The 13,997-nt window shown below is 38.1% G+C and overlaps 1 protein-coding gene across 1 annotated transcript; it reads right to left on the reverse strand.

The window, feature by feature from the left end:
- Positions 1–989: 989 nt before the first annotated feature.
- ETS2 (ETS proto-oncogene 2, transcription factor) lies at positions 990–12,634 on the reverse strand. Its single transcript, XM_026857930.1, has 9 exons — positions 12,560–12,634; positions 9,434–9,554; positions 7,456–7,575; positions 6,761–6,961; positions 5,842–5,925; positions 4,799–5,041; positions 4,394–4,657; positions 3,581–3,699; positions 990–2,627 (listed from the first exon to the last, which is right to left on the reverse strand). The coding sequence occupies exons 1-9, from the start codon at positions 12,629–12,631 to the stop codon at positions 2,412–2,414; spliced, it is 1,440 nt and encodes a 479-aa protein (XP_026713731.1). The 5' UTR covers positions 12,632–12,634; the 3' UTR covers positions 990–2,411.
- Positions 12,635–13,997: the final 1,363 nt, after the last annotated feature.

A 13,997-nucleotide genomic window follows, 5' to 3' on the forward strand; every position in this document is an offset into this window, starting at 1 on the left:
TGAGGGTTTTTTTCTCCTCTTTGCGCCAAGTTCTGGCTTAGTTCAGTGCATAACAGCTCACTACATCCTTACCTCCTCTTCATTGTTAGTGTGAGGCCAGTCTGTGGGCCAACAGCAACCGAGATGCATCTCAGCCTGCAGCAGTGGCTGACGTGAAGGGATAAAGGAGGTGGAAGGCTTCTTTTCCTTCACAGGGACAATGAAAGGTAAGGCTGAAGGACAGTGTCTGTAGCTGTTCAGGGAAGACCAGGGCTGATCTACAAGGCACACACCTACCCTTTCAGGTCCATCCATTTAGAAAGGCATTCTCAAAAAAACCCACCCATCTTTTTTCTCCACATTTTTAACATGCTGCAAAACCAGCATGGCTATAAGTGAAAGCCACATCAAAACACAGCCACAGTTCGATAGAAAGATCAAGAAGCCTAGGGGGAAGCACCATTTTTTTTGAATAGCTACATTTTCTACTTTTTAAATACATGCTTAAGAGCAAATGTTTCCATATTTCCTGCTTTTCTGTAAGGTGGAGGGAGGGAAAAAATTATGAGCTAAAAATAGGACAGTATGTTTTCTTTATACAGTATAGAATCAGGAACAGTTTAAGCATAAGTAGTCTTAACATGCCTCTGTTCTTCCATATATTTACCCATCAGTTTACACACTGATTCACACCACGGTGCAGAACTGCTAGGTTTCTCTCAGAGGCACAGCAAAGGCATTAACTTGACACAGAGTCATTGCATACATTTAGCTTGATTCAAGACCATCAGGCTACCCACTCTTGCAGAATTTTCTCTAACAAGCTCCCTACACCCATAAATCTGGTTGGTTTGGGTTATTTTGGGTTTGTTTTTGTTTTTTGTTTTTTTTTAGTCCTGCAAAAGTTTAGGGTGGTGATAGCAGAATGGACAGGGTTGAACCAACAAATAAACAAAAAAAAGTTATCTCCTCTGAAACTTTCCAAATTAAAAACCACATGTGATGTTTTCTTGGTCAAGAGGTTTTAATAAAGACTCATATTTTTAAACCTCTCACACTGTACAACACACATTTAGATGTACATCAAGCTCAGATAAAAAATAAAGCTTTCTTACAAAGTACATTTTTCCAGTGAATTTTCTTTTTTTGCAGTAAAAATAGCTGCTACATAAATCCCTCCTGATCTTTGAAAAGGAGTCACAGTTATTTCCAAAAATAGAATTCATATTTTAATCATACAGGATAAACTGCAGGAAGAAGAGACAAGTCAACTGAAAAAATAAGGCTTGTATATAAATTTTTTTAAAAGGACATGCATAGAGTTGAAAAACATATGCCATTTATAAAGGAAAAAAGGTAATTTTATCCATATTAATATTTTCATTTTCAGTTACAGAAGAAACAACAAACAGGCCCTTTATGTCCCAGAATATAACATTAGTTTCTTGTAAAAATGCCAAAACGCACAAAGAATTGCCAGCTTCAGTCTTGGCAAAATACTGAGCCAGCCCTCCCTCCCCGCCCCCCCACCCCCACTTCATATCATAGGCATACCATATGCATGCATACCGAGCACTTATGTTGTCTCTCAGGCCAATTAAATATTTGCAGAAGGTTGTATATCCTAGACAAACATGAAAAAAAGTTTGATAAGTTTACATTCATCCTATTTCAAAACACACATACAATTAGTTTAATTTACACTATACAGTATCTGTTAAATAGGAGTTTCAAAAAGAATCGCAGAATATATACAAACTGAATATTGAAATGGTATGATTTTCCTTCCCTTCTTTAGAAGGGTCATTTTTTTTTGTTAACAGTTGCTACATCTGGTTTCAGACACAGAGTGTTTATGTACCTATGCAGCACATTTCTGGAGTAGTAATAATAAAATGTGCTTTAGAACAAAACTAGCATTGATTTTCCTTACTGCTCATTTAAAATAAATTAGTTGGTTTGTTTTTTGGTTTTTGTTTTTTTTTAAATAAACTGCATGATGTCAGATGTAAGCAAGGATGATGGTATTTTAAAATATCCAAGCAATAGTTCTGCTGCATCACTGGTTTCTCATCCAACCTTTGGTTTTAAAGCCAACCCATTATTACATGGCAGCACAAAAGTAGTCAAAATGCTTTACATGGCAGTACAGGTAGTCGAAATGCTTAACCCAAGAGCATTTCCATGTCTTCATGACAGAGCTAGGGTCTGTGCTGACTTCCATGCTGCTCAAGTGCCTGACATGGCAACACCCAAAGCCACTGATGAAATAAGGCCACTTCCTTCCAGCTCTCCCTGGTTACAAAATTGGTTAAGGTCCTTATTTCCCAACAGTTGCACCCATCTGAACAGCTAGAAGAACTGACTGCAGATGGTTCCCAGACACAGTCCCAACACGTGATCTTCACCCATGCAGCATCACGCAGTTGGGCTCAGTCCTCTGTGTCGGGCTGCACCCCCAGCATTGCGTGCAGCTCCTCCGCCGTGTACCCCAGCAGGTTCTGCAGGTCGCACACAAAGCGATACACGTAGCGTTTCCCTGAAGTCTTGTGGATGATGTTCTTGTCATAATAGTAGCGTAGGCCTCGGCTGAGCTTCTCATAGTTCATTTTTGGCTTGTTTTTCCTCCTTCCCCACCTCCGTGCCACCTGTCAGTCCAAAAAGAAAGCAAAATGCAAAGTGTTTATTCAAGCCACGTTCTTCTAGTCAGTGGATGATAAACGCAGTTATTAAAACCCTTTCTCAGAGCATTTTATTTGCTTTAGGTGTTCCAAACTCAAGTAAGAGAAGAGTTAGTGACTGACCCTTCAGCTGAATGTGCTTAGAGACAATTATTTGCCCCAGCTTCAGGAGAAAGTGGCTGATGGCAAGTATCAGTGGAAAGGATACCTATTTTTAGTGGATGGGCCAAAACATGTTTAAAGAGATCAAGTTTGTAAGCAATATAGCCTCCACTCTCAAGATGACAGTATTCAAACACTGATTTGCTATTGTGCAGTATGGGATATTCTTTAAATGGAAGTTGAATTATATAAAGTTCCTTGGAGTTAATGATTTCCCCTCCCCTCCTTTTTTTTAGTAAAGGCTTCAGTGGACTTCATATCATGTCTCTTAATACAATAACTTTCCTACTGATAACAGTTATCAGAAAATGAAAATGCATTTTATTTGTTTTTAATGACTAAAGCTGTAAGTTCCCAAAATTGTTCAAAAGCAGAACTAACGTATTTGCTGTGTATCTAAAACAGCAAAATGTGGCGGGCACTTTCCCCATTCCTTTGTGTAATCCCAGACACTGTTGATTCAACTACATCCGTTAAGGTAACCTACAGTATTACACTGTCAAAAGAATGAACTTTGTATACTACCTTTAAGTTTCAAGCTATACAACATGTTCCTCATAACTACAAGCAACTGCTGATATCCCTGTGTAAGAGAAGAGGGGGGAAGCATCCCACAGCAATCCTGACCGTACAATAAAGCATGTGCAGATGAGATTTCAGCAAATGTCTGATCATATAAATGCTTTATACTCAAGACTAGACACACAGATGGCAGATCAGACCCTAAATCTTTTTGTTCATCAAAATTAGGCACATACCTCATCTGGGTCAGCAAGTTTAAATTCCCATCCATCTCCTGTCCAACTAATGAATGACTGACAGGACTTGTCAGTCAGTAACTCCAAAAGGAATTGCCATAGCTGTATAGGTCCACTGCCTGTTGAGAGAGAGGGGCAGGGAGAAACTACAATTAATACTTCTGCAAGCTCCTACCACATCCAGTGTATGTGACCATACTCATACCACAAGATAGATCTTGTATACTCCAATTTACCTTTTTTTTTTTTTTAAATATAGAGAAAACCTTAGGATTCTTTCTGATAACAAATCTGTTCCTAAACATGTTAAAACTAAGACAAGCAAGCTTTTTCATGGAAACACAGGATTTGACACAAGCTTGGTCTTTCCCTTTCATATGGATCCCTTAGCCCTCACGCCCACCTCCCATCAGCTGCACTTCAAGCTTCAGGGCTTGTCCTGCAGTCCTTGGCTTGGTAAACGTTCTAGAGGAAAAATTAATTTCAGCAGGGACAAGATCTTAATAGGCAAGCCAATAACTGCAGAAACTCCCAAGTGTGGAAGATTTTTTCCAAGATTCCCTGTTTTTCAAACAGATCAAAAAGCACGTTTGATTGTTACATGTTCTGATGTACCTGCCTGTTCTTGGTTTAGCTAGATAGTCCTATGAGACTCTCTCTAGGGACATTTAAAATTAAAACTCTTTATGAGTAGTGGTCTCTAAGTTGTAAGGCATACCTTACAATTATACAACTTTATCACCACAGTACATGTTTATAGAGAATACTGATGTTACATAAAAAAAGGAGTGACCATTTTGCTGTACTACTTACCAGTAAAGCCAGCTAGAATTGCTGCCGGTATAACTGGTTTCCCTTGCTCTACAGGATCACTTCGTTCTTGAATATAGTCTTTGAAAGACATTGTAGGTTTGCTCAGACACAAGGACTGGCTACAGTCATCTTCAAAACTCTCATAGGATGGCACACGCTGTAAATCCACTAATGATGACTGGCTGTTCCAGGACTGTAACATCGAATCTGAGCCTTCGTAACTTTCTGCACCACTGTCACTAGATTCATGTTCTCTAAGCTTACCTTTATAAAACAAAAAACAAAGAAGTGTTGGGTTTTTTTCTTTCCCCTCAATCTAGCATCCATATATAAATTATGCAAAGGAGGAAAAGACATATAGACTGTGGCCTTGGACCCACGGTTATCATGCAGATAATGACTCACCAGAATTATCTATCAGCAAGTTCAGATTGCTTCTTGGAAAATCTTGATTTACCGCACAGTAGTTCACACCAACAGCATCTGCTTGGGTTTTAGGAAACAATGAAAACTCCTGTTCTGGATTGAGGAGATTTGGTCCTGTGGAAGTCTGACAGACATCAGTCAGGAGACTGGGTTTGGGATAGCCGAGGGCTTTAGGGTATCCAGGCATTTGCATACCATAGGAGTTCTGATCTACATTAACAGCTGACAAAAGAAATAAAATAATTAATTGGATGATTTTCCCTGCAGACCCTTAAAACAGACTAATACACCTCCAGCATCTCACTACAGTTGTGCCATCAAGAAGTGATTTTCCCATGAAAGATGCAAGAGAGTGATAGATGCTGCAGCCTACTGGAAAGGCTACTTAAGTTGGTGAGACGATCCTCATCTAAAGGACTCCAAATCAGATTCTGTAAACCTCCATCTACAACTTGCCAACCACAAATGTGTCTATTGTTTGTTCTTCGAGGAAGCTACAGGGCTACAGAAAAAACTGAAGAAATTCAAGTGGTTTTGTATAAGGCCCTCATCATTAAGTGGTGTAATAAAGTTGAGCTGGAGATTCACTGTGGTAGAATGAAATACAATACCAATCAAACAATCTGAGGGAGCTAGAATTGCACCCCACGTGCTTTCAAAAGCTCTATTACACTTCTACGCTTCTTCGAGAAGGCTTAAACATAACTCTTGCTTCTCCCCAGTGATGCTAGCTTTTGACTCCATTTGCTAGAGGTGGGAGTGGTCATTCTGCTCCACAGATGTAGGCTTTGGCATACCAAGAGGAAATTTGATTTTCTCAAAGCCTTTACTCTTCAAAAGATTTCCAATATGAATTAGATGACAATTAAACAATACTAGGAAAGAAGGCTGTAGCAACTGAAGTCAAGTGTTCTCCTTAAGCACAGCAACTATTCTGGTGTTTGGTTTGTTTTTAAACTGGGATCTGTGACATACTTAGAATAAATACAGACATAAAACTTCAAATTTCTTAAAATACTTACTTAAGGAATTGTTATTGACCCAATGAGGAACTGAGGTGAGATGAGAGTTCTCCACATACTGATCCTGTGTTTTCTCTTGGCTGTCTGGGGAGAGGAGAGAAAAAAAAATAAAAAGGTTTTCTAGTTTTAAAAGTCCGATCTGTATGCTACATAAACTATCTGACTCTCTTGACTATTTTGGGGTCATCATTCACATAAATTTCTACTAATGCGCTGCAATGCATTCTTTCTCTTGGAAAAAAAAAATAAAAACACCACCTCACCAAAAAACCTAACCAACCTCCAATAGGCTTGAAAACCATCATACCAATTGAATTTTAACCTAAAACTTAGAAACAACAATAATTGCAGTGTGTTTTAAGGTCCAAGTTCTTAATGTATACAACTAATGAATGTGACACTCCAAACCCAATGGAACTCACAGGGCACAGCATGTAGGGTTTCAGCAATACCATCACTGCTCACCTAAGACACCTCTAGGTGTCTTTGACTTCCTTACATTCATTCACTGAATTACCTCAAAGCACTACATTGAAGGAACATAACCTGTAATAAGAAGTGAAAAAGTTTTGTCCAACTCGTTGGGTTTTTTAATGTGATTTTTTTGTTGTTTGTTTTTTTTAATGGGGTATTACAGTAGCCTTATGATAATCTCATTTATTTCAATGATTATTCCAAATAAAATCTGACCACAATAGGTACTCAGCCTGAACTAAGAATGATTTCTGTAGATATCTGCATCTGTGCTTTGCATACCAACAATGTATTAATAGTTCTGATAATGCTTTTATTAACCAAGTTTTAAAGTTTGAGTTTTCACATGTAGTAAAAGCCCTTCATAGTGAAACAAATGTTTAAAGAGTCCTGTTTCTGTTCCTGTTAGAAGAGCCTTAAAAGCTCTTTCTGGCTCTGTAACTACCTTTTATCATCTGTTCCAGGTGTTCCCACAGAATATCACCCACATAGTCAGGTGCCAGTTCCAGGAAACGCTCCTTGCCCAGGTTGCACAAGTCTTGGCCACTCATAAGAAACTGATGGAAATTCACGTTTGCCAAGCTAAACTCATTGGTAGCCCATGAAAGCCACTGGCAAACTTGCTGTTCAGTCCACAACCAGGGATCTACAAGACAGAAAGTATCCAGCATTTAGAGGTAACTCCTGACCTTTGTCAAATAATCTTTAGAAGATAATGAATGAAAAAAAACCCCAACTTGTTTACTTGAGTTATTTAGTTCTGAATCAATTCAGAATTAACGTGTTCTTGTATTTAAAAAAAAAACAAAACAAAAAAACAACCCTACAAACCAGTCCTCTATTTTCCTCTGCATTCACTAGTAATCAGAGATGTCCTCAGCTTACTTGATTCTCTCTTATGCTGCCAAAGCACAAGCTCTCCATGCACCCATTTTTAATACCAGCAAGTCTGGTCTTTCCAAGTCAAGCTGTGCCAGATTCACATAGGATCCATTCTTGTATTTCCTACTGACATCATTCTTTCTCTTTTGAAAGAGCCGCTATTCAGCCTCCTCCTTAGCATTAAAAAAAAAAAAAAAAAAAAAAAAAAAAAAAAAAAAAAAAAAAAAAAAAAGGAGCTTATAAATAGAAAACACTTACTATTTGGGATACCCAGCCGACACTGTTCCTTTGTGAAACCACTGAAAGTATCTTTCAAGGCCTGACTCATCACAGCCTTACTGCACGGGGTTAACAGAGGCAATTCACAGTTGTTCGACTCTACAAGAAAGAAAAGTGGTGGAGGGGAAACAGAAGATACATTAACTTTTAGGCTAGTGAAAGAAGTGGCAGGGTTTTGCTTCACTATTTTGAAGAAAAGGATGCTAGAAACTAGGCATTTTCAAAACAGAAACAAATAGTGTAGATCTGTTTTCTGATATATCAACACTAAAATCTCTGTGCTACTGATTTGATAAAACGGCATCACAGTAAATTAAAGCTTTGCAGCTTTTCATGATATAGATCCTCACTTACTCTTAGTAGTTACAAAAAATGCCTTTGTTTCAGGGAAACTACAGTTATTTTTTTTTAAAAAAAAAGAAATATGTGACTGCTTAGTCCTATTTTGTCACCTATAGTTTGACCTCAGACTTCCTTATAAACTCCAGATAGTCTTCATTTAGTGAGAGCTAAGTAACTGATAGTAGGGTTATGAAGAACCAGCTTGCACCATTTAACAATGCTTCCTGATGGACTTTATTTTAGATCTTCCCATGCATCTCAATCACCCAAGTACATAGTGTAATAGATTATTCTACCATCTGAAACAATCAAGCGTGATTGGTAGCAAGCTGGTATGCAGCACCTAAATAATGCAACAAAATCCAAAGCCAGCACCATCCTATGCCAGTATAAACAACTAATCTGCTTAACTGATCTTTAAATTTGCAAGTAGATTCAATTTTAAGGACAAGTTTGGCTTCCACTCAGCCTTTCCTATTGGGCAGTTTTCACCAGAAAATTTTAGCTCATTTTATTCTGAAAGAAAAACATCTTAAATTGAAGAAAAGGAACCACACTGCCTGGATGTTTCAGATTCGGAAACCTTTTACTGGTATTTTGTTCGTGATTGATTGGTGTCATTAAGCTAGAGGTAATTTGAAGACAATGAACTTGCTACTGTATTCCTGAACATCTGAGCGCCTCCAAACTCACACACAGGTTGCATTTGAAGGAGCTCTGCTGTGTTAGAAGCATATAACGGTATCAGGGTATATAAAAGTAATGAACTTGGCAGACTCCAAGTCAGTTCACAAAGCTGTGCAACTTGTCTTGTTCTCCTAGACTATCTACAGGCTCCACTTGACCCAACAAGTGGAGCTCATTACCAGCCTGTGTTTAACTTCTGTGTATACCACACCCATCCTCAATATCTGCTAGGACTTGCTTTGCTGACCAGAGAAGATGACTGATTAGAATCACATTAGAACAAAGGACTGGTGGTTTTCAGAGGCTGGAGGGTTGAGGTTCCCCCCCACCCTCAGGGGACAAAAGGCAGCATCAGGTAAAATACTTAAATTTTGGACAAAACTCCATTTGTCAGGGATTTTAGGCACGGATATGTAGAGAAATCAGGGTATGTACTGTCCTACAAAAAAACCCCAAACCAACCCCCCAAAAAACGAAAAGAGATCTGTAAATATTCCCACCTTTGTTTTTTAAGGTATGGAGTAAACCTACTGGGATTTAACGCCAGAGGGTCAAGAAAGGAACTTGCAGAATACTTGGATTCTAATTATGGTTGAGATGTTACAACTTTAAATACACATAAAACTTCTTTTTTAAAAAATTTTTTAAACTTCTTAGCTCTGCTTTAATACCTACTAAGGCTTTTTCCATGGACAGTCAGCTTATTAGGCTACTGAATCTCATTCCTTTTCAGCACAGAGAACACCAACCATCCACTGAGCACCTAACATGGATAAAATCAAGCATGTAAACAGAAGCCTGTGTACTAAAACACTTATTTTTAGGGAAATCCACATTGCACTTGTAAGAGTATAGCCATGAAATGTTAAGATCCCACAAATTTCTTTCTGATCTGCTGACTGGACTAAAGAACAAAGTGAAGAGTTACCATAAGAAGTAGAATCAAATCCTGTTGGCACTTCTTGAAGTGTTTGATCTTCATTTAGCGATAAAAAATATCCAGCAAAGAGAGAGTTTGAGCTATCAAAGGTGTCAAATGCTGGTTGACGCTGCAAAGCAACAGAATAAATAAAAATCAATGTGAGCATTTTGCTAGAGCACTGACAACTTCATTGCTAGGATGTGGTTGGGTTAGGTTTCCTAGATTTGGAGATCATGCACAACCACTATCTTGAATCAGCTAAATTGTGCCTTTGAAATATAAGCACAATGAGAGCATAGCTTCTTGTACATGAATACAAAACAACTAGCAGTCAGACCACAGTGCTAGGTGGGTGGCATGTTCTTCAGTGTACAGTAAAACCAAGGATATTCTTGGTTTTCCTGTAATTGAGGCTTTTAACAATAGAGAATGCACGTGTGTGTGTGTGTGTGTGTGTATATATATTTCCAGTTATATTTTAAAGAAATCCTTATTGCCTTAACCCTTTAAATTGACTGTTCACTTCATGAGTGCTTCATGGCAGAGGCAGGATCAGTAAATTATGGAAAAACAATTTCCAGTGCAAGACCTACAGTAGATTTGTGCAGCTTTTTCAGTACAAAATTAATCTGAACCACATCACTTGAAGCTATACAGCCAGTTTTACAGGACTTGAAAGATGTTACTCCTTTGCTGTGACTTTTAGACTTCTCAATTACTGGATTTGCCAGCTACCACATTTTACAGTCTTTCAAGTGCTCAGATGCTTAGTGAGACACTGCGTTATACAGAAAGGGATAAGCAGGACTGAAAAATGTTCCAGATAAAAATGGATTCTACTGTTATATTGGTAACACTCAATAAATATATTTTGAAAACCTAACTTCTTTCAAACTTGACTTGTGTCAATTCTTTGTACTAGAAATACTAGTACTTTTACTAGTTCCCCCCAGCCACATTAGTTTTCAGGGGGCAGAGGGAATGTTAACAGAGGAGGAAATAACTTTAAAAACCACTTATGCAACTTGCCTATTAGTCACAAGGAAACTGTATCTGTAATATCCAGCAGCATGAATGGATAAAAGTTGCCACTGAGACTTTTAAAAGACCTGAAAATAAAATGTTATTCTGGAATGCTACAGCTTACTAATGGCAGCTACTGCAGTCCAGAGAGCTGCAGATAAAGGCAACCTGCAAATGCTTATTTGTTTTAAGCATCCACTGGCCTGCCAGCTTATGCCAAGGTAGAGTATTTAGCTGAGGACAAGGCAGAGAGTTTTCAGGGCAGTATTCATGTTTGATGCAAAAGCAACCTCAACTATGTTTCTGGAACAGCAAATGAGTGTTAATATTTCCTCATATTCCCTAACTTTCCTTTTTATGTCACCACAAAGTTTCAAGTGGCTTGGAGCTTTTTTGCACGGGGTGTCTTTCATGTGCCACATGTCACCCCTCTCCCCAAATTACATTATCCCTAGTAAGAAACAAGGAACCATAATTTTTTAGTTGTATTTTGTAACAAACTGCAATGCATCCTAGTACATACATTATGCAAACATACATTCCACAGAAGAAAAATCTGGTAAACAGTATCATGCCTCAGTTAACTGGGTTCAGAAATCTCCACTGACCACTGGACAGCAGAGACAAATTGTGTATGGTTGGTTCAGTTACCCTCCAAAACTAGAGTCAAAGCCAACTTGTGAAAAGGCTCACATATGAATAAAACAAGTTAATAACAATTGCCAAATCTGCTTGTAAAAGATTCTTTATGCATTACTAGATAAAAGCACTGACTCATCACTAATACCCAAAAGAAAGGGCAAGTTCTTTCAAGGCAATGTGGAAACTCCTGTGTTTTGTGTAAATAGCTGACCCCTATCCTGAGTCACTGGAAAAAATGCTGTGGCATGTGAATGAGTAAAATCCATACTGTGCTCGTTTCGTATTTCAAAAGGGAGAAAATTAATGTTTAAGCAGGTTCTGGATTTAATAGAAGTAAAAGGGGAAAAAACCCCACATAGAATAAATTGTGCTTGCCCTATCAGTTATGCAACCATTTTATTTGTCTTTTCAACATATGTAAGAGTAATTAATACAGAAAAAAATAAAAAGAAATGCAAACAGCTACAAAATAATAGAATACAGGTCTCTATTTTGACTTAATTGTATGACAACTAAATAACTGCTTAGAACAACCACTGTGTTACAGAGCGCACAGCTGTTAAGTTGGGGCATCTCTTGTGAATTTGTTGTTGCTGTGGGCAGGAGAGAAAGCTAAAGTGGGACATAAAACATCAAAGAAGTTAGCATACCAGAGTCTCCCTAAGTGATTCTTCAAAACATGGACCTTCCTCAAAGTTAATGAGAGCAGAAAGTGTCTTCCTAACTTCATTTGGTTTCCATTAAGCAATGCTGTGTAAAAAATTGATACTGGGATAAAAAGCAACTTATATGAATGTAGATGAGGGAAGCCCTTAAAAACTGAGTCTTTATAGTCTGCTTCTCATTTGTCCTTGGTTTGTAAGGTCCTTTTCAAACAAAATAACAGATGCAGTCTATCTAAAGTATGTTTAACAACTACCTTTGATTTCCTTAGGCTGCACTAGACTTCCATTTCACATAGTTGTATGTAGTAAGTGAATAACCTACTTTTTTTTTTCCCATACAGTCTTCTTGAATGAATCAGACTTAAACAGTCATATCGGAACAGCCCTCTGCCAGTCTCATCAAGTTAAAAAAAATAAAGACCACCCCTACTGCCAATCCTGTAGCCTTTATTTAGGCAAAGGTTCCACCAGCTCCCAACAAATTTGAGATCAGTTCTTGTCTACCTCTTATTTTCAAACTCTTAGGATTTAGGGGGATGGAGGGAGGGAGCCTCCTTGGGGGAGAAGGTTGAGGTGTAAGTTTTACATGTTCCTGTTTCAGTTCTGCTTTTCACATCTTTACTGAACTCAGTGGGAATACTCTAGAAGATTAGAGGTTACAAGCAAGCAATTAAAACCTGAATATCTGTGTTCACCTTGGCATGGTTACACAATTCCTGTGCTAGGATTAATAATACAATAAATGCATTAGCTGAGAGATGCCCCAGCTAGGTTTAGAAGGTGACAGCTCAAAAGTACTCACCTTGAGCATTCCTCTGTACATGTTAGACACAGGAGCTACTTGATCCATGTTCCTGATCCCAAAATCACTCATCTGAAAAAATCAGAGGCGTCACATGAAAAAAGTTGCTACCGACAAAGCAAGGGTGTTAACAGATGTATCTCACTGCTTCAGTACAAACTACAAAACAGATCTCAGAATGAGATACAGCAAAAGTTTTCCTTCTCATCATTTGCATCCTGACCACACAGGGCACAATTCCCATCTTGCTTAAGCAGCTTTTTAACTAGAAGACCTTTCATAGGCATCACTGGTGTTAAGATTTTATTAAACGAGTGAACAAGAGGATGGTTATCTTCTACTATCCAACGTGAGGGCTTTTAGTATCTTACTCTCTTTTTAATATCTTATTCTGTCATCAGAAAAGATTACAGAAGTCCTTTGTCAACCAAGTATCTATTGCTTTGAGATATTTTCCAACTTTCACCCATTATGCTAAACATTCAGTTTTGCATTATTCTTGCTTACTGTATTTCTGCTTACATGCCATGATTCTCTTTCAACTTTGGCTTTCAAAAGGAAGAAAGAGAAGTGACAGATGCTCAATGTGATACACCTTCAGGTACTAACATTCATCCCTTTCACTTCTTCATGAATAATCATTGAAGCCAATACCCAGTATTAGCAACCTGCTTCCTCTACTAGGCAAAGCATCTCCAAACCATGCTATCCTGCACATTTTGTAAACATGGGATTAATGTAATTATAAAGCTTTGGAGGGCCTAAATTTTAATTGAAAAGGGTTTATCCAGTTAAACGCCCTTTTTAGAGTTGGTGATGGAACCACCATCAATATGTTTATGCTATTGAAGTCAAAGCTATATCATATTCCCTGCATTGCCAGGAACAGGGTTGTGCAAGGCCTGTATAACTTGTTCTTCTATATATCACTTAAGGAAAAGAGTGATAAGATTCATATCCTTTTACCGACCTATGGGAGGGATCAAACATAAGGAATAAAGCCAGTTTTATGGCTATTGTTCAGGTTTATCATGATGCTGTAATTCAGGTGTCGGTGGATGATACCTTATCAGACTATGCTCTGGCAAGTTGTCTCTCAACAATTTTCCTTCTTTTTCATAGGACTGGGCTAAATTCTCTTGCTCCACAGAAACTGTTTGAAAATGTGCAGTTATATTAACCAGTCGCACAGGACACTATTAATATTTTCATAAAACTGCGATCACTTATTACAAGCAAGTTCCCTCGTTAGCCTTGTTAACACAAGGAGAAATCAAAATACAATCTTAAACTCAGATAAAGGTAGCAAATTAAGACCTTAGCAAAATAAACCCAGCCTGTTAAAATGACAACACATTCAAATGCTATCCATATAAGCAAAGAGGAAAATAAAAACGTCCAACAGACAAAGACAAGGAACGCTTTCATCCTCTTATAC

This window comes from Athene cunicularia (genome assembly GCF_003259725.1).
Source record: "Athene cunicularia isolate RWA chromosome 1 unlocalized genomic scaffold, athCun1 chr1_part1, whole genome shotgun sequence".
Lineage (NCBI taxonomy): Eukaryota > Metazoa > Chordata > Aves > Strigiformes > Strigidae > Athene > Athene cunicularia.